We start from the raw sequence: 27,678 nt of genomic DNA, 5'->3' as shown, positions 1-27,678 counted from the left end.
TAATGGATGTAAGGTGGCAGTGCATTTGCCTGAGATTTATCCCAGTGCCAAAGTGGTTCGTTTCTGATTCATTTTTCTATTCCTTTTGGCTTTTTTCCTTTTTGTAGGTCCAAAACAGACAGGCATTGTCAAGCATGACATTCTCCCAACCACTGGTTTGGCAACATTAAGAATTAGCACACCCTTGGAAAACTACTTACTCGAAGAACTGATTGTCACTAGAGAGCTTTCAGCAAAACACAGTCTTCTTTCTTCCGCAGATGTTTCCTCTTCTCGATTCCTGAATTTTGGTATTCATGACCCAGCACAAATTGTCCAGGACAAAACATCGGTATCACATATGCCTATTCGAACTTCAGCAGCCACACTAGGTTTCTTTTTTCCTGATAGGAGAGCAAGGACCCCATTTATCATGTCTTCCTTAATGTCAGATTTTATTTTTCCTACACAATCTTTATTATTTGAGAACTATCAGACTGTTGCTTCATCTGCTACCCCAACGACTTCAGTAATTAGAAGCATTCCAGGGGCTGATATTGAGCTAAACAGGCAGTCATTACTCTCCCGTGGATTCCTGCTTACAGCTGCCTCCATAAGTGCAACTCCAGTTGTCTCTAGGGGGGCTCAAGAGGATATTGAAGAATATTCAGCTGATTCTTTAATTTCAAGAAGAGAGCACTGGAGATTGCTCAGCCCCTCGATGTCTCCCATTTTTCCTGCTAAGATAATTATATCTAAACAGGTAACCATCTTAAACTCATCAGCTCTGCACCGGTTCGGTACAAAAGCCTTCAATCCCAGTGAATATCAGGCTATTACTGAAGCTTCAAGCAACCAGAGACTCACAAACATCAAATCACAGGCTGCTGATTCTTTAAGAGAATTAAGCCAAACATGTGCAACATGTTCTATGACTGAAATAAAATCCTCTCGTGAATTCTCAGATCAAATTTTGCATAGCAAACAGTTCCACTTTTATGAGACATTCTGGATGAACTCAGCGATATTAGCCAGCTGGTATGCACTAATGGGAGCTCAAACTATCACTTCTGGGCATTCACTTTCTTCTGCTACTGAAATAACACCATCAGTGGCATTCACAGACGTGCCATCTTTATTTCCTTCTAAAAAGAGTGCAAAAAGAACAATTTTATCCTCATCCTTGGAAGAATCCATTACCCTATCAAGTAATTTGGATGTTAATTTATGTTTGGATAAGACTTATTTATCCATTGTCCCTTCACAAACTATCTCTTCAGACTTGATGAATTCTGATTTGACTTCAAAAATGACTACTGATGAACTGTTGGTATCAGAAAACATTTTAAAACTATTGAAAATAAGACAATATGGCATAACTATGGGCCCCACTGAGGTACTAAATCAAGAGAGCTTATTGGACATGGAAAAAAGTAAAGGATCTCATACACTGTTCAAACTTCACCCAAGTGATAGTTCTCTGGATTTTGAGTTAAACTTACAAATTTATCCGGATGTTACTTTAAAGACATATTCAGAAATTACACATGCAAATGACGTCAAAAATAATCTGCCACCATTGACAGGCTCAGTGCCTGATTTTTCAGAAGTCACCACCAATGTTGCATTTTATACAGTTTCAGCAACTCCAGCACTTTCAATACAGACGTCTTCCTCCATGTCTGTAATTAGGCCAGATTGGCCATATTTTACGGATTATATGACCTCTCTTAAAAAAGAGGTCAAGACTTCTTCAGAATGGTCCAAATGGGAACTTCAGCCTAGTGTGCAATATCAGGAATTTCCCACTGCAAGCCGGCATCTTCCCTTCACTAGATCTCTTACTTTTTCTTCACTGGAATCCATTCTGGCACCTCAACGGCTGATGATTTCTGGTGAGTTTCTCAGTTTCTGTTCAGTAAACTTTTAGAAATGAGTTTCTTTTCTACAGAGAAGAAAGAGCCTGTCGTGGTCACCGGGTGCTCTAAACAGCCTCATTGTAATCAGGGCAGCAGCCAGTTCAATGGAGAAGGCACCTGCTGTTGTACCTGACACAGATGGTTATTCTTTATGCACTGCCACAAAGGCTACCAGATCAATACAGTAGTAGGTTGGAGACAGCTATACTGCTGGCAAGCAATCAGAAACTGAACTAGTTCAATTCATTATGACAGATCTCTCAAAGTTTAGAAATAACTTTCATTATTCTCATTTCTTGAAATAGCTTCTTTGTCAGGTTGAACACAATATAACATACTCTTTCTAACAGTATCTTCAGTGGTAGCATTTTTTTTAATATGGGAAAGAGGAAATCACTGGAACTTTCTTGAGATTTCCTATCCTCTATGGCATGGTATATCATTTTTAAATTTAAAGTTTTTTGTTTCATTTTATATAATTCAGGATATAAGTTAATTTCATGTATTTTATTTAACAAAAGCACTATGCAAAAATTGAAGGAGATAATATCTGTGAATTTGAATTCAGAGCCTTGATATATTAATGACAAGCCAGTTTTCTCAGATAACGGTTCTTACTTTAAAGAGTATTTTAAATCACTAATCTCCCCTTGTAATTGCTATCAAATTGGTAAGGATGTAAAAAAGGAAAAAGGTTAAGGAATTGTGTTTACCAGAAAGAGAAGATTTTTCATTATTTTAAGAAGTTCTATCTTGTGGAATTTTCAAGTGTTACTTTGTGGCAGTGAAATTAATTTTCCTTTGACAATAAAGTTATAGTGGTTTGTGTCTGTGTATGTATGGTTGTGTGTTTTTGCTTCATATATTACCCCAACGTTTAAAAGGTTTTAGGTGTGTAATTTATGGCTGAAAATTCAGTAACATGAAAGAACAAGTCATTCTATTTGGTATGTTCAATATGATATAATTTTGTCTACAAAATTTCTTAAAACCATGATAAAATTAATTGCAAATTTAAATGTGGTATTCTCCTTGTACTTTTACAGGCTGATAGCTTGTGGTTTAGCTGTTATAACTCACATACAATGCCTAATACATCATTTCTCACATATAAGGTTCTTGGTAAATGTAGCAGAGTTAAAATGTCTCTCAAACAATTCATTCCATAGCCACCTCTTGGAAATAATCAGGGCACAAATTCTTCATTATTAGTAAATAAAACCTTAAATTTGGTCTTTTTAAACATAATCTTGCTACTTTTCCCTTTTCCCATTCTTCATTCCCATTGCAACTATTCTTTATTTTGACCTCACCTACATCTCCTAATCTCCTTCCAGTTTTTCTTGCCTTTCTAGTCATTTAGTCATTATAATAAATCATTTGCAAGGCATTTGTTGACATTTTCCAATATGTTCATCCACTGTGTTGATCAGAGTCACATCAGCGAATAAACAGTCTAATTGGGTATTTGGGGAGAGTTTAATACGGTAATTACTTATTAAAATGTGGGTAGAGTTTAAGGAAAACTAAGAATCTTGCAGTTCTCAAGAGACCAATAACAGCAAAACCAGCATTGGGCCTAAAGAGACAGAGGTAAGAGAAGGACCAGAACCTAAAATGGAAAGCTTCTAGGTTACAGGAGGTGTGGCCTTTGAAAGTAGGACACAGGTAATCCAATAAGAACATACAGGGAGGAGACTAGAAAATACTAGACAACCCCTTTCCTGTTGTCTTCTAGTCTTCTGCAGGTGCTTCTTATTAACCAAAGCTGTTCAGTAGCTGGAGGCTAAAGCCAGTCCTTTGAATTGATCTCCAGTGTTTAGAGGGTAGAATAAAGAAGGGTGGAAAGAAGATTGGGAAGAGCAAATGTTGATGTATTAGAGTCCTACATTTGTCAATTTCCAGCTTGTATTTTGTCAAAATTCATAATAATGGCTTGTTCCACTAAAATTCTTATGGAATTCCTCACCTAGACTCTTAATTCTTCTAGGCAATCCTAGTTAATTTTGAATTGGCTTCCTAAAATTTTCATCACAGTGATTATTTGAATTTTTTTCTGATCTTTCTTAGCATGAATATGATAACCATCTTATTTGTTGAGCAAATTAACTTATTTCTAACTTCTCAACTGACAAATACCATCTAGTCTAATTAATCTTCTTTCCAGACTCCATCTTAAAATTATCTGGCAATGAAGGAAAGGAAAATAGAAAAACTTGGTGATACAATTGTTCCAGAGCCTTGTGTTTAAAAGCTTATTCCTTATCCATGAAATTACTTTTACACCTTGTCAAAAATCAATCAATGGTATACATGCGGGTCAACTTCTGGAGTCTTAGTTTTTTCAATTAATCCATATGTCTTTCTTTTACCCAATTCCAAACTGTCTTGGTTACTATAGTATTTTCGTCTTTTAAAATTGTTTTACACAATTTAGATGCAGATGTTGCCATAGTAGTCATTGTTTGGTATCCATGAAAGATTGGGTTCCAGGAACGTGCAGATACCTAAAATGATAGCCAGCACCAGGTTAAACAACTAAGCATTACATAAATATGATTTCTGTGTTGTTCACTCTTGTACACCTAACATCTAACACTAAGTGGCATTAAAATAGCTGCTTAATAGTGGTTGTATAAAGTCACTAAAACATATTACTGGAAATGATCTTTATAAAAACTCTGGTCTAATCTCTTCATGTAGAGAAATGATATAGTAGGCCATAGTCTAATGTTCTACAATGCAAAAATCTTGAAAGATTGAACCGTTATATATACCTGTTTCTTACACATAATGGTTCCCGTGACACTGCCAAAATATAGAACAAATGTGTAACTGATGAAGGGAGATGTCTGCTTCCAAAGTAGACCACTGAGTGCTATCATTTCCACCATATGTGGTATTTCCATAATAGAAAAGTAGCTAAGGTAGCAAGCCTATAATTTTAGAGTCCCTTGCTGCTGGTGGATTTCCCACTTTGTATTGGACCACTAGAAAAAAAAAATGACACTCTGAGCAACCTCTTGCGATTAACAAAGTGAGGCATCGTGGAGCCACCTCTATCAACATGATTCTTTGAGTTTGTGTACTTTTTGAAGTGCACGATTGCTGGCGCTGTAGTACGGTGACAGCTCTATTAAATTGAATCAAAGTCCTTTTCTCTGACGTCTTTGAAACTGGATGACTTTGTGTAATTTAATTTAACATACAAAGGAAATAAAATGTAAGAGAAAAAGGGAACATGTTCTAGCAATTTGTCATTCTTTTCCTACAGCAATATAACTCTATTTTTTCTACTAGTTATTTGGGAAGGATATAAGAAAGAGCAATCAGAGCTTCATGAATCAAATATTCTCAAATAGCAATGGATAGGAAAAATAGAGTGTTTGAGTTATGTTTATTCCATTTTTAGTTGTAAAATTCTGAATTTAAAAATGTACACTGCAGATAAAATTCTAGTAAATGACAAAGGGGCATTTCCTCCAAGAATAAAAAGGATAAGTCAAGGTAAGATATTTAATAATGTAATTTACTGCATCATTAAACAAAAAGACTTTAACACTCAATTGATAGTTTATTAAATGTGTTCATTTTATCTCTTGTTTTTTCTTTCTGAAAAGATTTACATCTTCAAATCTTTTTGGCATCTATTAATATTTCCTAATCATACCAATATAGAAATAGCTCACAACAATATTCATTGTCTTAATGCTGAAACAGAAGAGATAGTTCCATTAAACTCATTAACAGTTCAAAATGCCTTATGTATACATGTACACGTATTTCTTACACTTAATTTAGAAAATATGGAAAAAATGCATTAAGTGTCTTAGTCTATTTGTGCTACTATTACAAAATACCACAGAATGCATATTTATTTCTCAGTTTTGGAGACTGGTAAGTTCTAGATCAAGGTGCTAGCAAGTTCAATGAGTGTCTGGTGAAGAATGTTTCCTCATGTATGGTGCATTCTAGGTTGTCCTCATGTGGAAGAAATGCCAAAAGGGCTGAACTCACCCCATCAAGCACTGTTATCAGACACTAATTACATCCAGAAGAGAGAATACTTCATGGTCTAAACACCTAACGACCCTACTTTTTAATACTGCAGCACTGGTGATTGAGCTTCAACATGAATTTTAGAGTAGACACAAATATCCAAATCATAGCATTAAGCAACAAAAAATTCAAACTACTGCTTATTAAAACCATACAGAACAGTTTAAAAGGTAAAATTTACTAACCATAAAAGTATATAAATGGACATGTGATATCTTAATTTGAGCACTCAGAAATGTAGGCTGTTAATGTTACATACAATATTTGAAAAGTATAAAGAAATTCCAAACAAGGCCAAATAAGATAATACTTAGAACTTATATTATTTGAAAGTGCAAAAGTATAACCAAGAAAGTGTTGAATAGAAAGGGCAATAAGAGAATGTGTATGTTTTTGTAACACATAAAAACTGTAGTTAAAATATTATATTGCTCCAGACAATGCTGATAAAAGGAAATAGAATAGAAAGTCTAGATATACATGCTATATATAAAACTACATCCAAGGGGTGATTGTGAGTCCATAGAGAAGGATTATTTACTGAATTCTGTTGATGCATTGTTTTATTTTGAAAACTCGTTCTCTACGTTTCAGGCCAAAATAAATTGTATTAGGAATAACCACATAGAATTGCAAAACAAAACATTAAATGATCTGAATAAAAGTTTCAACATTTATTTTAGATACAGTGGGTATGTGTGCAGGTTCGTTACATGGTGTATTGTGTGATGCTGAGGTTTAAGGTACAGATCCCATCATCCAAGTCGTCAGCATAGTATCCAATAGGTAGGTATTTCAACCCCTACCTGCTCCCTCCCCAACTTCTACTAGTCCAAAGTGTCTGCCAGTCCTATGTTTATGTCCATAGGTACTCACTGTTTAGCTCCTACTTACACATGAGAACATGTAGTATTTGGTTTCCTATTCCTGTGTTAATTCACTTAGGATAATGGCCTCAAGCTGTATCCCTATGGCTGCAAAGGACATGATTTTGTTCTTTTTATGGCTGTGTTACTACACTGTATAAAAGGTGGTGATGTATACGCACCTTTTTTATACAGTCCATCATTGACTGGCACCTGGGTTGGTTCCGTGTCTTTGCTGTTATGAATAGTGCAGTAATGAACATGCAAATGTATGTGTCTTTTTAGTAAAACTATTTTATTTTGAGTATATATCCAGTAACGATATTGCTGGGTCAAATAATAGTATTCATTTAATCTCAAAATTGAAAATTTTTAACTGTGAAAGCAAAATTAGAAAATTATAAATTAAATGTTGATAGTGAGTACATTTTATAGTACATTAACTAAAAGTAATACCTTTCTAAGCCAAAAAATGATCTTAAGCATTGTTAAAGAAAATATATGCAGCCATGTTTTACCTTACAAGACAGACATATGATTATTAAGTGTTCTTTTAAATTGATGGCAAAATGCTGACCACTAGAACAGTAAAACAATTTGCAAATAAAAACTATATGCGGTAAAATATATTCAAAAATTATTAAGAGCAACTCAGAGTATCAAATTCAAAATGTGACACAAATTTTAACTACTTATTTGTTAGTCTTTTTTTTTTCCAATTGTAATGGTCTGAATTAGGGAAGTCACAGTGGAGGCACTCTATTGGTGGGAGAGTAAGTTGGCACCATCTTTCTGGAGGATTATTTGTTAATAAAAATTTTAAAAGCATTAAAATATAATTTCAATTTTAGAAAATTATTACTGATATATTAAAAATTATATTAAAATTTAAAAAATTGGAAAACAACTATTATCATAATATGGTGGCTTTATTAAATACTGACATGGAAAATTGCTTCTCTCTTCCTATAGGAAAAAATGTCAAACCATGTATACTTATTTCTAAATACATGTATACATGCACACCACACATATGCAACCTAATTCTTCTAGAACCTTAATATTGTTTTTAATATTTACTTTTATTTTCTACATGCTTTACACATTACTATATACTTTTTATCAGAACAAAATATGTTTTTACAAATATGTGTTTTATTGAGATATTAAGAATATTTCAAAAAGCATATTTGATCATTTTATTCATGTTAGATTAAAATAAACTATTTACAAGAATTTTGAGAAATATATTCATTTAGGAAATTATTGTAAGTTATAGCATTATAATAGTTGACAGGAAATCAATTGAAAAAAGTATAATATATATCTTGCATGGAACACAGAGATATATTTTATGTCCAAACATGCCATCTACATATTTTTAATGAAATTATTATGTTTATGTTAAAATTGTTAATCACATTTCTACAGTATTCTTTACGTTTTAGTGAAATTAGAAGAAAAATTGAGTGGAATTAATCACATTTTTTTTTTTTTTGAGGCAGAATCTCATTCTTGTTGCCCAGGCTGGAGTGCGATGGTGCAGTCTCGACTCACTGCAACCTCTGCCTCCCAGGTTCAAGCGATTCTCCTGCCTCAGCCTCCTGAGTAGCTGGGATAACAAGCATCTGTCACCACGCCTGGCTAATTTTGTATTTTTAGTAGAGATGGGGTTTCTCCATGTTGGTCAAGCTGGTCTTGAACTCCTAACCTCAGGTGATAAGCCCACCTTGGCCTCCCAAAGTGTTGGGATAACAGGCGTGAGCTACTGTGCCTGGCCTAATCACATCATTTTATTCAATATTCAAGTGTTCATTGATGGTCTACTTTGTGACAGGCACCAGTCACCACTATGATTGTTTGTTTGTTTGCCTTCTTGCTTATTTGGGCCCTGAAGTGTTCAAATATGAGCTGTAACTCTTTAACACAATAACATCTTTTTTCTTTCCTACATATTTTGAATCATATGTTTATATCCTAGGGTTTTTTTGAATAATGTTTATATCCCAGGGTTTTCAAACTCCTCATTCCTATATTTACATTTTATAAACCAGCAAATAAGGAAAAAGTTTTCCTTCTGATTAAAACTATTAAACACCAAAGAAGATGTCCAACCTACAAGTAAAATGTAGACACTTCCAACCATACCTCTCCAAGTTACTTTACTACATTAAAAGTCACTCAGAACCCTTTTCCTGTGGCCAAGGAAGTATTTGCATGGAAGACAGAATCTTTTGTAACAATATATAATGTCACTTTTGTTCTAACTTACTTAAAATATATACAATTAACCTCATTTGGAACTAACCCAGCAATGAATGCTGCTGGTTTTCCTACAGGGCCAACTGTATCTGCTGAAACCCAACACACAGGAGCAATAAGATCAGAAGTAAAATACTGGCATTTTCTTTCCTGTACATCTGCTAGCACCTTCCTAACAAATGAAAGCCCCGTGCTTTTGTGTTGTGTTAGTTTGTAGTATTCCAGATCATTCATTATTTGCATTTCATTCCCACTAGTCACTGCATGGAATAGTGTTATTGACATTCTATAGAGAATACAGTAGAGTGATTGTGGTAGTTTCATAATACAAACTTTTTGTGCATTCTACAGTTCTTTGGTTTTGAAATACTTTCATTTTCATTGCTGAATACCCATCTCAGTGGTACATGACCTTGGAAAAATAGCAAGCAAAAAAAAAAAAAGACCAAGGATTGGCAAACTATAGCCTGCAGGCCAAATCTGACCCATTCCTTGTTTTTGGAGAGACAATTTTACTGGAACACAGCTATAACTATACCAATTCATGTACATCAGCAGTCCCCAAAATTTCTGGCACCAGGGACCAGTTTCGTGGAAGACAGTTTTTCCACGGGGGGCTAGGGGATGGTTTTGGGATGAAACTGCTCTACTTCAGATCACCAGGCATTAGTTAGATTCTCATCAGAAGCATGCAACCTAGATCCCTCACATGTGCAGTTCACAACAGGGTTCACCTCCAATGAGAATCTAATGTGGCTGTTGATCTGATAGGAGGCTCACCTCCTGCTATGCGGCCCAGTTCCTAACAGGCCACAGACAGGTACCAATCCATGGCCCAGGGGTTGGAGACCGCTGGTTTACATATTATCTATGACCAATTTCGTACAATGACAACAAAGTTGAATAGTTGTGACAGAAGTTGTGTCACACATAGCAAGCCCAGAATACTTACTATGTTCTTCTTTACAGGAAAACTTGTCAGCATCTGATACAACGATATGGGTAAATTTTGACAATTCTCAGTTTGGTTTATTTTACTTTTCTCGCCAAGTTTTTAGTATCAGCCATAAATGGACTCAGAAAAGTTCAGATTTCAGACCTACTTAATCCTATTGTTCTATCTCAAGTCACAATGTCCCTGTCTTCTCTACCACTCTGATGGCGCCCTATGATAAAGACATAGACAGTGGTAGACACCCATTATCTGCCCTTCATGAAGCCCTCAGATCTGTCCAGTGTTGGCTTCAGGGGTGTGTGACCTCAGAAGGACTTCACTCTTGGTGGAGCCACAGTATGTAACAGCTCAGTGAGACTCGAGTACAACGTAAGGGCATTATACAAGCCACTGGCTTCAGTGTTTCCACTGTTGTGATAAGAATAGCATGCATGTATGAACCATGAAATATGAATTATGTAATTTTGATGTTTAATTGTTAAATTATATTTGTCATTAAAGCTGGCATTATGCAACATAAAGATAAATGGTAGTATTTATGCCAATATTTGAAAATTTTTCTTACATAGAATGACATTAAACAGCAAATAAAATACCATAAAATGATTAGATAAAGACCATAAAACAAAGGAAAAACTGTATATCTAATTACCTGTAACGGTACATTTTCTCTACTTTTTTGAACAAATGGTTCTGATTTTCATTTTCAACTCAGCCCAGAACATTTTGTATGTAGCTCAGTCCATGGTGCCACTATTTTGTAATTTCCTTCCCTACTCTACCACCCCAGTTTTATGCACAGACTCCTCTTCACATGCTGACCACTTAAATGTTAGAATCCTCCAACATTTGCTCTTAGATGTTTCCCATCACTCTCTTTCTCTCTTCCTTTTCTCTTTCCACTCATCTTTAATTCTTTAGTCAATTCTTATTCCTTTGTTCCACAATTTGTCTTTGCACTTTCACTCATAGCTTCAAATATCTGCAGAGATATATACTTTCTTATTTTGTACTATTTATTGTGTTTCCCCTGTAAGTCTCTCAATACTTTAAACTTGAGATAAAATTGTAATCTTCCCAATACCAAAAATTTTCATCTCTCTCCCTACCCATATTTCTTTTTCCCTGATTCATGTCTCATATGAAATTTACATCCATCTGGATTTCTAAACTTCAGGGTAAACTTTATCAAAAATACTATGAATTATATTTAGGAATTCTCTCGTTCAGCTTTTTGTGTCTGTTTATTACAACTCCAGTTTTGGCTCTTATGATCTCTCTTGAACTAATGCAGTTCTCTCTAAACGGACAATTTCTAGTCTCTAGTCTTTCTATTCCGCCTTCCACATTATTTTCAGAGGTTTAAGAAATAATATACACATAAACATATTATTTTCTTTCCTCTATTTTAAAAGTTACAAGAGTTATTCTTTTTTATGAGAAAAGGTTTAAAATCCTAAGCATTCCAACTAGTATATTCAACCTTGATTGCATCATCTAAAGTCATTCTCTACCACTCATTTCTAACCTGTTTTATGATTCACCATTCCTCAGTCCTGTCATACAGTTGCACAACTCTGCACTTTAGTGCTCATAGTCCCTTCTCATGAATGCCGTTTATTGCCCAGTCTATCAGAATTCCTGTCCTAAGGCCCAATTCAAATGCCACTGCCTATTGGAAGACTTCTGTGAAAAAAAATCTTGAAGATTTAATTTTTCCCTTTATCCTTGCTCCAATAGAATATTGTGCATAACTCAATGTCACCTTGACTTTGGTCATTTGTTGTTTCTGTTAGCTTCCCTCAGCAGTATTTGGGCTTTTTCAGGAGGAGTTATATATTAATAGACATAATACTTTATCCAAAGCTTTGCTGTAAGAATGGAGATCCCAGAAAGGCTGTATGTCATCTATCTTAAAAATTGTCACAAAGACTTATCAAGTTAATATAGGTTAAGAAGGCTTAGCTATGAAAGCTTCTATGAACAGAGCAACATAAGCTATAAAAATGTCAAAGTCTAGGAATAGAAAACACCCTGGGACTTAAAAATTAAATAAATATAATGTGACTGGTTCCTAAGGAAGAAGTTGGGTGGTTCAATATACAGTAATTCCAATAAATTATCAACTTAATGATGGCTAAGAGTGACCTTGAAAAGGTCAATGATTTGATACCACAAGACTCCAGGCAGCTAGTGAGAGATGTAAAGGTAAGGGATCATGGCTTATTTCAAAGTAACCGGCCAGTATAGTGCTTGATTCCAGATGTCCAGAAAGCAGGATTCATGTAGGAAAGAGCTGTCTGTTCTTGAGCAAAGATTCAGTACAGCAGAATTTCAGGACTTAATATCAGTTCTACACTGAGAATATGAATGAGAATGGGCATTTTCATGTTCTAAGCAGAGGACCTAAGCCAATAACCCTGTCTGTGACCTGGTCCAGTGATAATAAGGCTTGTGGAGGACATTTATAAGGAGGAAATGGTTGGACCAAGAAACAACACAGATACTCAGTGGGCATCTTTAGAAATCATTGAAATGAGGACAAAAATTCCTGGTTTCAAGTACAATTATAATAGTAACTGGCATTTATTTAATACCTGCTTCATACATGAGAATGATCTGGGGTTGAAGATTTGGTCTCTATACAACTTTCCAGATGATATAAAGGCAAAGACTATCTTGGCTCAGGTTCCAGTGAGTTGGCATTGGAATTTGAGTGTGTGAAATCCAGATATCATGGATTTTTCCTTCTAATATACTGTTCAAGGAAGGAAGTGAAGTTCTGCTTATCATTTTTGTCCTTCAGGCCTTCAGTGACTTTCCTGCTAGGGCAGATCTTAGCTGGGTCTTCTAGTGAAGAGCATCTCTCACTCCAGGTATTGAGAAAGGCCAGGGCAGAATTGATTAAAGCAAGGGAGCAGGGATCAAAACTGGAATAAAGACCTGAGACACATTCTTTTGCCCATGGGTAGGACCAACATACCTAATTCTGCTAATGAGGAGAAGAACTTGCTTCTCCACAGACTTTTTAAATTCTATTTACTAATGTCAGTCACTTGTACATAGAAAATTAATGAAAAGATATTTCTGTTGCCTCCCAAATATATTTATACTTGAAGCATGTGGTGCAGTACGACAAGTTGTCACTTTAATAGGCATCAATCAGCAATATTTTGAAATGGTATTTAATGTCAGTAATTAAGATATTACTTAAACCCCTCAACAGTGTTATCGCCTAAGTGTAATAGTGATTATCATAAAATATGTTCTTCCACAATAACCATGTTTCACTAGCAGCATATTTTATTGTGAATACACCATGTCCTGGACTCCATAGTTAGTGATACATTGCTAAGCAAGAAAATAAGAGAAATTTTATGCCCTCTGGAGCTTAACTTCTAGTGGAGAGAGACAGATAATAAACACTAAGCATAAAACACACACACACACACCACACACACACACACACACACCCAGAGAAAGAGAGAGAGAAAGAGAATGCGATAAAAGAAAAAGTAGAAGTAGAACAAGTGTGGGGTGTCACAAGTTCTGGGTTGAAGAGTGAGTGACAACACTGTTACATTCTACCATCAGGATTGATCTCTTTGACGAAGACAACTTGAAGAGGATGAGAGCTAGCTGTGTAGCTATAGGGGAGAAGAATAGCCCACAGAGCAAAAAGCCAGTACTGTGTTAATGTAGGCATGTATTGACATTTTCTAGGATCATCAGGGGCGACAGTGTGGATGAGCAGGCAAGCAAGGTAGAGACTTGTGGAGGATGAAGGCACATATATAATGGGGGAGAGGAGATTCTGATAATTTTAGGCAATTTTAAGACCTTGTTTTGTATTCTGAGTGGAAATAAAGACTTATTCCAGGGGTTTAAGCAGAGAAGTGAAATTATCTGAGTGACCACTCTGGCTATACTATGGAGAACAGATCAGTGTGTGAGGTTTGGGCAGGAATACATGAAGGGAGAATAGTTAAGAGGCTAATGCCCTAATCCAGGCTAGAAATGGCCATGGCTCAGTCTAGTCTGTCAGCATGAAAGCTTGAGAAATGGTCAGATTCTGGATATGTTTTGAAGGTTGAGTCAATGGAATTTTCTGATGCATTGGATTATTTTTGTTTTGATAATCAATTTTATGAAGTAGAGAGAAGCATCTTAAGCCACCCTCTAAGGACAAATAAAGGAAAATAATGCAAACCAATTTTTAGACACGCTACAAGTAGGCTTATCAGAAATTTTTATCAGCTATAAAACTGTCTCTAACAACAGCTCTATTATAATGCGAAACTCTGATAAGTTTATAATGACATTCCTTATTACAACCCTGAGGCACAGAAAGAACCTCTGATTTCTGCATCTGCCAAGAGTTGATAAGTCATGTTGATTCTAAAATATATGTTTAGTGTTGTGCATCTATACTCATTCTTGGAAATTGATTTGTATCTTCACGTTGAATTGAGGAACTCTACTTAACTATAATATTTAATAACATAAGCTATGAATGCCCTGATCATAGTGATTTTTAACTGAAATACTCTATGCATATGTCTGTGTGTGTGTGTGAGTGTGTGTGTGTAGTGTGCATTTTTATGTAACAAAGTCAAAATGGAGTGGACAGACTTCAATATAATTTGAACGATTGAGAGAGAGAGCAGAGGTAATGATTAGAAAATACAGAACTATAAAATAAAATATTTAAAGAGGATGGTGGATGTTGAAGACATGACATTTGATTATATTTACTCTAAGTCTTTTAATTGTGACACCAATGCTGGAATAGTGAATATATTTTGATGAACAATGTAACATATTAGTCTTCTAGGTCTGCCATAATAAAATACCAGAAACTGATTGTCTCAAAACAGCAGAGATTTATTGTCTCACAATTCTGGAGTCTAGCTGTACTAAAGCAAAGTATCAGTAGGGTCATGCTTCCTCAGAAACCTACAGAGGAGAATCCCTCCACGCCCCCTCCTAGCTTCCTTGGTGGTGGTCAAGCTTTGATGTTTCTTGACTTGTAGCTGCATCACTCCAATGTCTGCCTCCCGTCACATGTGTTCTGCCCGTGTGTCTTCACATCATCTTTTTAGAAGAACACCAGTCATAATGGATTCAGTCTCAATCTCACCTTAACTAATTACATCTCTAATAACTCTATTTATAAATAACATCACATTCTGAGTTATTGGAGGTTGAGACTTTAACTTTAACATGTCACTGGGGGAATATAATCCAATCCATTTTAAAAAGCTACAATACTAAATTAGCTTTCTTAGAGATTATTGTTTCCTCCTAATGGCAAATTAAGCACAAGGCTGATACATCATGAAAAACAATTGCTTATATTCTTCATAATTTAGTAATTTTCTTAAATAAGAAACTATTTTTAAATAAAATTATTTTGTTTGAAAGCTTAAAAGAAATACAAGATTTTTGTGATTCAGACAAAAATTTCATGAATAAATATACATAGCACCATAGATGTGTTGATATTCTTCAGTCTTCTAAAGACCTTTCCCCATAAATATCTAAGTGGGAACAAGTGAACAAAGACACTCTCAACATGTTCGTTTGGTATTTTTCCCTCTCTGGCCCTGGACAGACGTTATTTTTAAAATTTTAAGTATATTAACCTGTCTTAATCTCAATTTTCTCATCTGAAAAATACTTAGGACTTTTAAAGTCACTTCCCTTCTTTAACATTCTAAAAACCTGGGGTTGGGCATATATTCATTACAAATGAGTCTCATTCTCCAAAAAGATGGACTGTGGAAGTTACTTCCAAAGAACAAGTAGGAAACGCACTGATCGCCAAGTCACAATGTTGCTGACATGATTTTGGCGAACTCTCACTGTTCTCAGATCACTTATTACAGGTTTTTCACTGGCTAGTCAAGGATGATGTAAATGCTACCACACTAAAGCAAATGTTAGCTCAAAGTCCTTATGCATTTTCCAAAATTTTTAAAGGCCTTCAGTTGTTCAATTTCAGTGCCTGGTAATATGACAGAAGCTTGGAAGGTGAATAAACCCCAGACTTTCCATTCTATAACTTACTAGCTCTTTGTCTTTAGAAAAGTTCTGACATAGCCTCAGTTTGCTCATCTATAATATAGGGCTACCACTAATTTTGTGCAGTCATTTTGAGGATTATATGAATTTATCTATAAAAATTGCTGTCACAGTGCCACCTAAATGTTAGCCTGTCCCCAAACTTTCCGTTTTTCAATTTAATTCCATATACTCTCTTTAGTTTATAAACTACTGTCACAACTCATTTACTACCTGTCTAGTTCCTTAAGCTTAGAGTACTTGAAACCTAAACTTGGTGTTTGTCCTGAATTTTAATACTATGTACCATACCTTTGACTTCTTCACTTACTGCTGACTAATTTACCATATTCTGACATTTGATTTCTAAACATGGTCACATTCTTGCCTCTGTTGTGGTTCTGTGTACCTGATCATACTTTAGCCAGGGGCTTCCAATGCTTCTCTAGATCTTATTAATTGCCATTTATACATTTTAATGTTTCAGTAGCTCGCTGATGCTCTGAGGCAGTTCTTACCACCTTCCCTGGACTCCTTGCTTCTGCCATGAAGCTGTCTCTTCCTTCCTAAGAGCCTTACTCCTCATCCTGCTTTAACAACTTGAGGTTATGCAATATCTAACCCCTCCTTTCTATGTTTTCAATTCTAAGAAACTTCAAGTGTAGAAACCACATTAACTTTTGTATTCCAATAATGTCTTCTTTTTTTAATAACATGCTCTTTATTTTCCCTTTTCTTTGAAAATTTCATGTTTTACTTTCTAAAAAGGATTTTAATCCTGAAGAAACAAGACATGAAAATTCAATCCATATTTTCATGTGGATAAAATTCTGTATATAATTTGGGAACATCAGATGATAAGAATAACTCTTTTGATTTAAGATTATGACTAGGTGCTATACTTTTCTGTTTGATTTTCAATCACACTCTTATTCTGGGTGAAGTTTCCCTAAGTAGTTTACCATTTTGGTTAGACATTGGATGCACTTTTATCTTCTCTATGTGCTTTCTCTCTTCTTTTGATACTAGTGCCTCTATCACTCTCTAAACAGCCTGACCAGCTTTCTGTAATAGAAGGAAATAAAGTTGTATTTTATCATTTTGACAGCTGGAATCAATAAAGCAAAATTGTGTTCTTTTAGATCATTTGATATTTATACCGGAAGGCATATAAGTATCATTGTGTATACTTGAAAAACACTTCGTTTTTAAAACCAACAGGGGCTGTAAATGAAATTACATATTTTTCATCAACTGGCTGAAGAAATGTACTTATTTTATTAACCCCACAGGAATTATGCCCCCAATTTTATGTTTGGTTGAACTTTAAAAACATAAGACATGAATATATCAGTTTTTGTTTATTTTTGTTTTAACTGTGAGCATTTTATTAGAACTGGTACTTCTCCCTCAAGGTTTTTCTTTGTTTCCAGCTGAATCCCATTAATTGAGTCAAGGTAGCTTTGGAGCAAATCTTCTTACCTTGAGACTCTATGAGTCATGCATTCCATGCTTATCAATATTACATGGGGAAGTGGTTGGTTCTTTTATTCAACCACAGCTTAACTGAAAATCTTTTTTTAACTAATTGATTTTTTAAAATAGTTTAAGTTCTAGGATACAGGTGCAGAACGTACAGTTTTATTACATAGGTATACACGTGCCATGGTGGTTCGCTACAACCATCAACCTGTCATCTACATTAGGTATTTCTCCTAATGCTATCTCTCCCCTTGCCCCCACCCACCAACAGGCCCTGGTGTGTGATGTTCCTCTCCCTGTGTCCCTGTATTCCCATTGTTCAACTCCCACTTATGAGTGAGAACATGTGGTGTTTGATTTTCCGTTCCTGTGTTAGTTTGCTGAGAATGATGGTTTCCAGCTTCATCCATGCCCCTGCAAAGGACATGAACTCATCCTTTTTTATGACTGCATAGTATTCCGTGGTATATATGTGCCACATTTTCTTTGTCCAGTCTATCATTGATGGGCATTTGGGTTGGTTTCAAGTCTTTGCTATTGTGAATAGTCCTGCAATAAACATACATGTGCATGTGTCTTCATAGTAGAATTATTTATAATCCTTTGAGTATATAACCAGTAATGGGATTGCTGGGTCAAATGGTATTTCTGGTTCTAGATCCTTGCGGAATTGCCACACTGTCTTCCACAATGATTGAACTAATTTACACTCCCACCAACAGTGTAAAAGCATTCCTGTTTCTCCACAACTTCGCCAGCATCTGTTGTTTCCTGACTTTTTAATGATCGCCATTCTAACTGGCGTGAGATGGTATCTCACTGTGGTTTTGATTTGCATTCCTCTAATGACCACTGATGATGAGCTTTTTTTTCATATGTTTGTTGCCTGCATAAATGTCTTTTTTTGAGAAGTGTCTGCTCATATCCTTTGCCCACTTTTTGACGGGGTTGTTTTTTTCTTGTAAATTTGTTTAAGTTTCTTGTAGACTCTGAATTTTAGCCTTTTGTCGGATGGATTGAATGAAAAACTTTTCTCCCATTCTGTAGGTTGCCTGTTCACTCTGATGATAGTTTCTTTTGCTGCGCCAAAGCTCTTTAGTTTAATTAGATCCCATTTGCAAATTTTGGCTTTTGTTGTCATTGTTTTTGGTGTTTCAATCATGAAGTCTTTGCCCATACCTATGTGCTGAATGGTATTGATTGCCTAGGTTTTCTTCTAGGGTTTTTATGGCTTTAGGACTTACATTTAAGTCTTTAATCCATTTGGAGTAAATTTTTGTATAAGGTGTAAGGAAAGGATCCAGTTTCAGCTTTCTGCATATGGCTAGCCAGTTTTCCCAATACCATTTATTAAATAGGGAATCCTTTCCCCATTGCTTGTTTTTGTCAGGTTTGTCAAAGATCAGATGGTTGTAGATGTGTGGTGTTATTGCTGAGGCCTCTATTCTGTTCCATTGGTCTGTATGTCTGTTTTGGTGCCAGTCCCATGCTGTTTTGGTAACGGTAACCTTGTAGCATAGTTTGAAGTCAGGTAGCGTGATGCCGCCAGCTTTGTTCATTTTTCTTAGGATTGTCTTGGCTATACAGGCTCTATTTTGGTTCCATATGAAATTTAAAGTAGTTTTTTTTCTAATTTTGTAAAGAGAGTCAACAGTAGCTTTACGGGGACAGCATTGAATCTATAAATTACTTTGGGCAGTATGGCCATTTTCACAATATTTATTCTTCCTATCTATGAGCATGGAATGTTTTTCCATTTGTTTACATCCTCTCTTATTTCCTTGAGCAATGTTTCGTACTTCTCCTTGAAGAGGTCCTTCACATCCCTTGTAAGTTGGATTCCTAGGTATTTTATTATCTTTGTAGCAATTATGAATGGGAGTTCACTCATGATTTGGCTCTCTGTTTGTCTGTTATTGGGGTATAGGAATGCTTGTGATTTTTGCACATTGATTTTGTATCCTGAATATTTGCCAAAGTTGCTTATCAGCTTAAGGAGATTTTGGGCTGAGACGATGGCGTTTTCTAAATATACAATCATGTCATCTGCAAACAGAGACAATTTGACGTTCTCTCATTCTATTTGAATGCCCTTTATTTCTTTCTCTTGCCTGATTACCCTGGCCGGAACTTGGTGAGAGAGGGCGTCCCTGTCTTGTGCCAGTTTTCAAAGGGAATGCATCCAGCTTTTGCCCATTCACTATGATATTGGCTGTGGGTTTGTCATAAATAGCTCTTATTATTTTGAGATGTGTTCCATCAATACCTAGTTTATTGAGAGTTTTTACCATGAAGCAGTGTTGAATTTTATCGTGTCTTTTCTTCATCTATTTAAATAATCATATGGTTTTTGTCATTGGTTCTGTTTATGTGATGGATTATGTTTTTTGATTTGCATATGTTGAACCAGCCTTGCATCCCAGGGATGAGGCCGACTTGGTGGATAAGCTTTTTGATGTGCTGCTGGATTCAGTTTGCCAGTATTTTCTTGAGGATTTTTGCATTGATGTTCATCAGGGATATTGGCCTGAAATTTTGTTGTTGTTGTGTCTCTGCCAGATTTTGGTATCAGGATGATGCTGGCCTTGTAATATGAGTTACGGAGGAGTCCCTCTTTTTCTATTGTTTGCAATGGTTTCAGAAAGAATGGCACCAGCTCCTCTTTGAACCTCTGGTAGAATTTAGCTGTGAATTGATCTGATCCTGGGCATTTTTTCGTTGGTAAGCTATTAATTACTGCCTCAATTTCAGAACTTGTTATTGGTCTATTCAGGGATTTGACTTCTTCCTGATTTAGTCTTGGGAGGGTGTATGTGTCCTGTAATTTATCCCTTTCTTCCAGATTTTATAGTTTATTTGCATAGAGACGTTTATGGCATTCTCTGATGGTAGTTTGTATTTCTGTGGGCTCAGTGGTGATATCCCCTTTACTATTTTTTATTGTGTCTATTTGATTCTTTTCTCTTTTCTTCTTTATTAGTCTGGCTAGTGATCTATCTATTTTGTTAATATTTTCAAAAAAAACAGCTCCTGGATTCATTGATTTTTTGAAAGGTTTTTCGTGTCTCAAATTCCTTCAGTTCTGCTCTGATCTTAGTTATTTCTTGTCTTCTGCTGGTTTTTGAATTTGTTTGCTCTTACTTTCTAGTTCTTTTAATTGTGATGTTAGGGTATTGATTTTAGGTCTTTTCTGCTTTCTCCTGTGGCCATTTAGTGCTATAAATTTCCCTCTAAACACTAAGGAGTGTCCCAGAGATGCTGGTACATTGTGTCTTTGTTCTCATTGGTTTCAAATAACTTCTTTATTTCTGCCTTAATTTTGTTATTTAACCAGTGTGTCATTCAGGAGCAATTTGTTCAGTTTCCATGTAGTTGTGTGGTTTTGAGTGAGTTTCTTAATCCTGAGTTCTAATTTGATTGAACTGCGGTCTGAGAGACTGTTTGTTATGATATTCGTTGTTTTCCATTTGCTGAGGTGTGTTTTACTTCTAATTATGTGGTCAATTTTAGAATAAGTGTGATGTGGGAGTGAGAACAATGTATATTCTGTTGATTTGGGGTGGAGAGTTCTGTAGATGTCTATTAGGTCTGCTTGGTCCGGAGCTGAGTTCAAGTCATGAATATTCTTGTTAATTTTCTGTCTTGTTGATCTAAGATTGCCATTGGGGTGTTAAAATCTCCCACCATTATTGTATGGGAGTCTAAGTCTCTTTGTAGGTCTCTTAAGAACTTGCTTTATGGATCTGGTGCTCCTGTATTGGGTGTATACATATATTTGGCATAGTTAGCTCTTCTAGTTGCATTGGTCTCTTTAGCATGACATAATGCCCTTATTTGTCTTTTTTGATCTTTGTTGGTTTAAAGTCAATTTTTTCAGAGATTAGGGTTGCAATCCCTGCTTTTTTTTGCTTTCCATTTTCTTGGTAAATATTTCTCCATCTCTTTATTTTGAGCCTACACACGTGAGACAGGTCTCCTGAATACCGCATACCCATGGGTCTTCACTCTTTATCCAATTTTCCAGTCTGAATCTTTTAATTGAGGCATTTAGCCCATTTACATTTAAGGTTAATATTGTTATGTATGAATTTGATCCTGTCATTATGATGCTAGCTGGTTATTTTGCCTGTTAGTTGATGCAATTTTTCATAGTGTCAATGGTTTTTACAATTTGGTATGTTTTTGCAGTGGCTGGTAACGGTTGTTCCTTTCTATATTTAGTGCTTCCTTCAGGAGCTCTAGTAAGGCAGGCCTGAGGGTGACAAAATCTCTCAGCATTTGCTTGTCTGTAAAGGATTTTATTTCTCCTTCACTTGTGAAGCTTAGTTTGGCTGGATATGAAATTCTGGGTTGAAATTATTTTCTTTAAGAATGTTGAATATTGGCCCCCACTCTCTTCTGGCTTGTAGGGTTTCTTCAGAGACATCCACTGTTAGTCTGATGGGCTTGCCTTATGGAGTAACCCAAGCTTTCTCTCTGGCTGATCTTAACATTTTTTTCCTTCATTTCATCCTTGGGAAATCTGAGGATTATGCGACTTGGGGTTACTCTTCTCAAGGAGTATCTTTGTGCTGTTCTCCGTATTTTCCTGAATTTGAATGTTGGACTGTCTTGCCAGGGGAAGTTCTCCTGGATAATATCCCGAAGAGAGTTTTCCATTCTCTTGATTCCATTCTCCCCCTCACTTTCAGGTACACCAGTGAAACGAAGGTTGGTCTTTCCACATAGTTCCATATTTCTTGGAGGCCTTGTCTGTTCCTTTTCATTCTTTTTTTTTTTTTGAAATGGAGTCTCGCTCTGTCGCCCAGGCTGGAGTGCAGTGGCACGATCTCAGCTCACTGCAAGCTCCACCTCCCGGGTTCACACAATTCTCCTGCCTCAGCCTCCCGAGTAGCTGGGACCACAGGTGCCCACCACCACGCCTGGCTAATTTCTTGTATTTTTAGTGGAGACGGGGTTTCACCGTGTTAGCCAGGATGGTTTCGATCTCCTGACCTCGTGACCCACCCACCTCCGCCTCCCAAAGTGCTGGGATTACAGGTGTGAGCCACTGCGCCCGGCTCCTTTTCACTCTTTTTTCTTTAATCTTGTCTTCATGCTTTATTTCATTAAGTTGTTCTTCAATCTGTGATATCCTTTCTTCTGTTGATTGATTGGGCTATTGGTACTTGTGTATGCTTCATGAAGTTCTTGTGCTGTGTTTTTCAGCTCCATTAGGTCATTTATGTTCTTCTCTAAACTGGTTATTCTAGTTAGCAATCCCTCTAACCTTTTTTCAAGGTTCTTAGCTTCCTTTCATTGGGTTAGAATATGCTCCTTTAGCTCGGAAGAGTTTGTTATTACCCACCTTCCGAAGGCTACTTCTGTCGGTTCATCTAAGTCATTCTCTGTCAGTTTTGTGACCTTCCTGGCAAGGAGTTGTGATCTTTTGGAGGAGAAGAGGAGTTCTGGTTTTTGGATTTTCAGCCTTTTTTTGCTGTTTTTTTTTTTTTTTTTTTTCCTATCTTTGTGGATTTGTCTACCTTTAGTCTTTGATGCTGGTGACCTTTGGATGGGGTTTCTGTGTGGACGTCCTTTTTGTTGATGTTGATGCTATTCCTTTCTGTTTGTTAGTTTTCCTTCTCACATTCAGTCCCCTCTGCTGCATGTCTGCTGGAGTTTGCTGGAGGTCCACTCCAGACCCTCTTTGCCTAGGTATCACCAGCGGAGGCTGCAGAACAGCGAAGATTGCTGCCTGTTCCTTCCTCTGGAAGCTTCGTACAAAGGGGCACCCGCCAGATGCCTGCTGGAGCTCTCTTGTATGAGGTGTCTGTCGACCCCTGCTGGGAGGTGTCTCCCAGTCAGGAGTCACTGGGGTCAGGGACCCACTTGAGGAGGCAGTCTGACCCTTAGCAGAGCTCAAGTGCTGTGCTGGGAGATCTGCTTCTCTCTTCAGAGTCAGCAGGCAGGAATATTTAAGTCTGCTGAAGCTGCCCACAGCTGCCCCTTCCCTTAGGTGCTCTGTCCCGGGGAGATGGGAATTTTATCTGTAAGTCCCTGACTGGGGCTGCTGCCTTTCTTTCAGAGACACGCTGCCCAGAGAGAGAAGCTGTATTTTAAACTATTATATTTGATTAGAGAAAGGTCTTGGCACTATGCTCACTGATTTTTCTCCTCCCTTTAGATGTTAATTTCTGGTCTGTTTTTCATGTTCATCTTCCTTCACTAGCTCTGTTTCCTAGGCCTTCTTCTCCATCATGGGTCTTACTTTCCTCTGCTCACATTTCTCAGCTATATGCTTTCCATTCTTATCAGTTTTCTGTTGGGTCTGTTCTTTTCTGGTGGTTTTTTCCAAACCCCATAGTTTCCTCACATAATTATGATGATCAGTGTTCAGTTGAAGACTTAAGGCTAATCCTCTGCAGATTTCTGGAGACCTCTGCAACTCACTTTTCTCTGGTACTGTACACAGAAAATTCTATTTATTTTGGCCTTCCTGAATTCTCAAATCTATCTTCTCTACTCATGGAGAATGCCATGTTCCATTTGTGTTCCCACAATCTGTGCAGAAGACCAGAGACTTTCTCCAGACAGTATGATGGGGTAATCAAAGAGTTCACTGTCATTTCTAGTCTATTGTCCAAAACATAAAACCCTTGTTTTAGTTGTACTGGTCAGTTTTCTAGTTGTTTAGAGCAGAAGGTTAAATCTGGTCTTCATTATAACATTATGGCTGGAAAAGGAAGATAATTTATTTTTTATTGCTCTTAAGATACCGCTTTTGTAAATTACATTTTTATGCAAAATTCTTACCATATGTTATAATTTTCTTTATAATTCTTAACTAAATTCTAGTTTTTAGAAATAGTTTTCCAAATAAATCACTTGAGACTTCTTTCAGATATCACTCTTCAGACAGCTTTTTCTTCTACTTCCGTTTTTCTTAGGTGTAAGCATATTGTGCTACCAAGTTATTCCTTCATTCTTTCCAGTATTGCATTATGTTTATTTTCTTATTTAACTCTCCTTTCACTGGACAGTGAATTTCTTGCAAAAGGCAAAAGGATACAATTCTTATATTTATTTGTGTGTGTGATATATAATACCATGCTTGACACCTAGAATGTCTTCAACAACTGTTTGTTTAATACACATTAAGTAATCAAATAGATAAATTAATGGCAAGAAACCCGTTCTTTTCAATATAGAGAATTAAATTTACACTTAGAGAGTGTCAGTTTAACAGATAGATGTTTATTATTGAATCATGTGTTGACTTTATAAAGTGTATTATACTAAATTTTGTTTTGATGTATACTCTCACTCCGTATTGAGAGATGTTGACAAATACTGGTTTCTAAAATGTGTTATTGCATTTTTGGTAGGAATTTTTTTTCTTTTAGTCCTAGCTTAAAAAAATAAGGGTTACACTGAAGTGTATTTTTAAAAATATCTTGAAAGATTAGAATTAAGGCCGGGTGGAGTGGCTCATACCTGTAATCCCAGCACTTTGGGATGCTGAGGCAGGTGGATCACCTGAGATCAGGAGTTCAAGACCAGCCTGGCCAACATGATGAAACCCTGTCTCTATTAAAAACTCAAAACATTAGCTGGGCATGGTGGTGGACACCTGTAATCCCAGCTGCTTGGGAGGCTGAGGCAGGAGAATCATGTGAACCCTGGAGGTGGAGGTTGCAGTGAGCCAAAATCATGGCACTACATTCCAGCCTGGGCAATAGAGTGAGACTCTGTCTTAAAAATATATATATATTAGAATCAAATTGGTGTTATCCTTAATCATGCACAGGATCAAATGCTTTGTAATTTCCCTACATGTTTTCTTTTAATACATGATTTTAATCTAGTATTAAATACTTCTCACCAACTTCAAGCCTTTGGTGGACTGGTGTAAAGCATAAAATATGTGTAAATAGCCAATTTAAATAATATATTCCATTGTTAAATATTAGATAAATGTGTAGTGCCTAGGACATATCCCCTGCACTGTTGTAGTAAGAAATGTGAATTAAGTGCCCATTCTTATCAATTCTGCATTTTATCCAGATTTGCTGAAGTAAACATTGCTTATTATTAACATCAATGATGATACTGATGATAATTTTGATGATGACAATAGGAATAACTACCATTTATTTTGCAATTTTTACCAGCAGAGGCGCTGTTAGTTTGTAAACTTTCTCAGAATCATGCACCTAGTCACTGTCAAATACAGGTTTTAAATACATGTCTGCTCCCAGGGTGTCAATTTTTCTTTCCTGTATACAAGAAAGAATACAGAGAGATAGTATACTTTGTTCCATTTGTTTGTCTACAGTTTATTAGTGAGATAAGGTAAACTAAACCACTATCTCACCAGAGAATAATTGTGCGTAAGTCTTCTTTCCTCCTTATATAGAATATCATAATGAAAAGCCACCTATAGCTTGAAAAGAGATAAAAATTTTTGAAATAATATAGAAAGCCATGTATTTAGGATTTCTCTTACATTTGTGAAACCAGATTTCTTACACACACACAGTTATATATATATATATTGCACTAATTTGTACTTTGAATGCTTGGTGTTTTTTTTTTTTAATTTGTATGATTTCTTTTTCTTTTCTTCCCAACTTTATTGAGGTATAATTTTAAAGAATTGTATTGTATCTATTTAAGATATATAATGTTATGTTTTGATATACATATACAATAAAATGATTACCACAATTAAGCAAATTAATATATCCATCACTGTATATAGTTACCTTTTATATGCATATTTGTGATAACAACATGTAAGTTATATACTCTTAGCAAATTTCAAGTATACAATACAGTATTATCAACTATAACCATCATGCCACGTATTAGATCTTTTGAACTTATTTAATCTACACAACTCAAACTTTATATCATTTGACCAACATCTCCCCATTTTCCCCTACCTCCCAGCTTGTGGTAACCACCATTCTATTTTCTGTTTCTATGAGTTCAATTTTTTTATACTATACATGTAAGTGAAATCATATGGTTTTGTCTGTGTCTATTATTCCACTTTGTATAATGTCCTCCAAGTTAATCCATGTTGTCAAAATGGCAGTATTTTCTCTTTTTAAAAAAACTAACATTCCATTATGTACCACATTTTCTTCATTCATCTATAAATGGATATTACTACCTCACATCGTATAAAAATCAACTCAAAATGAATTTAAGACTTAAATGTAAGATCTGAAACTGTGAAACTACTAAGAAATAAACAGAAAAAAAAACTTCTGACTTTGGTCTGGATAGTGATATTTCTTGGATATGGCATAAAAAACACAAGCAACAAAAGCAAAAATAGATGAGATTGCATGAAATGAAACTGAAAATAGACAAATGGGATTACATAAAACTAAAACGTTTCTGCACAGAAAAGGAAGGCTTCAATAAAGAGACAATCTAGGGAATGGGAGAAAATAACTACAAACCACACATCTGATAAGAAGATAACATCCAAAATGCATAAGAAAGTCAAATAAATCAACAGAAAAAAAATTTACGCAAAGGATCTGAATATACATTTCTCAAAAGAAGACACACAAATGGCAGCAGGTGTATAAAAAATGTTCAACATACTAAAATCAGGTAGTATACATCAAAACCAAAGTAAGGTATCACCACACACCTGTTTGAATGGTTATTAAAACGACAATCTGTCATCTACATTAGGTATTTCTCCTAATGCTATCCCTCCCCTAGCCCCCGACCCCCACCCCAACCTACAGGCCCCAGTGTGTGATGTTTCCCTCCCTGTGTCCATGTGTTCTCATTTTTCAGTTCCCACTTTTGACTGAGAACGTGCGGTGTTTGGTTTTCTGTTCCTGTGTCAGTTTGCTGAGAATGATGGTTTCCAGCACATGTATGCCTATGTAACAAACCTGTACATTCCGCACATATATTCCAGACTAAAGTATGATTTAAAAAAGGCTGGGCACGGTGGCTCACGCCTGTAATCCCAGCACTTTGGGAGGCGGAGGTGGATGGATCACGAGGTCAAGAGATGGAGACCATCCTGGCTAACATGGTGAAACCCCGTCTCTATTAAAAATAATAATAAAAAAATAGCTGG

General features: G+C 36.0%; 1 protein-coding gene across 1 annotated transcript in view; it reads left to right on the top strand.

Moving 5' to 3' along the window:
• LOC101154316 (eyes shut homolog) overlaps positions 1–27,678 on the top strand; it is a 436,121-nt gene that overhangs the window by 324,525 nt on the left and 83,918 nt on the right. The window contains exon 11 of the mRNA XM_055391317.1: positions 108–1,874. Coding sequence (XP_055247292.1) covers positions 108–1,874 — 1,767 coding nt within the window. The remainder of the gene's footprint in view (positions 1–107; positions 1,875–27,678) is intronic.

Source organism: Gorilla gorilla, chromosome 5, assembly GCF_029281585.2.
Source record: "Gorilla gorilla gorilla isolate KB3781 chromosome 5, NHGRI_mGorGor1-v2.1_pri, whole genome shotgun sequence".
Classification (NCBI taxonomy): domain Eukaryota; kingdom Metazoa; phylum Chordata; class Mammalia; order Primates; family Hominidae; genus Gorilla; species Gorilla gorilla.
The sequence above is the reverse complement of the archived record's forward strand: the minus strand, read 5'-3'. Positions and strand labels throughout refer to the sequence as shown.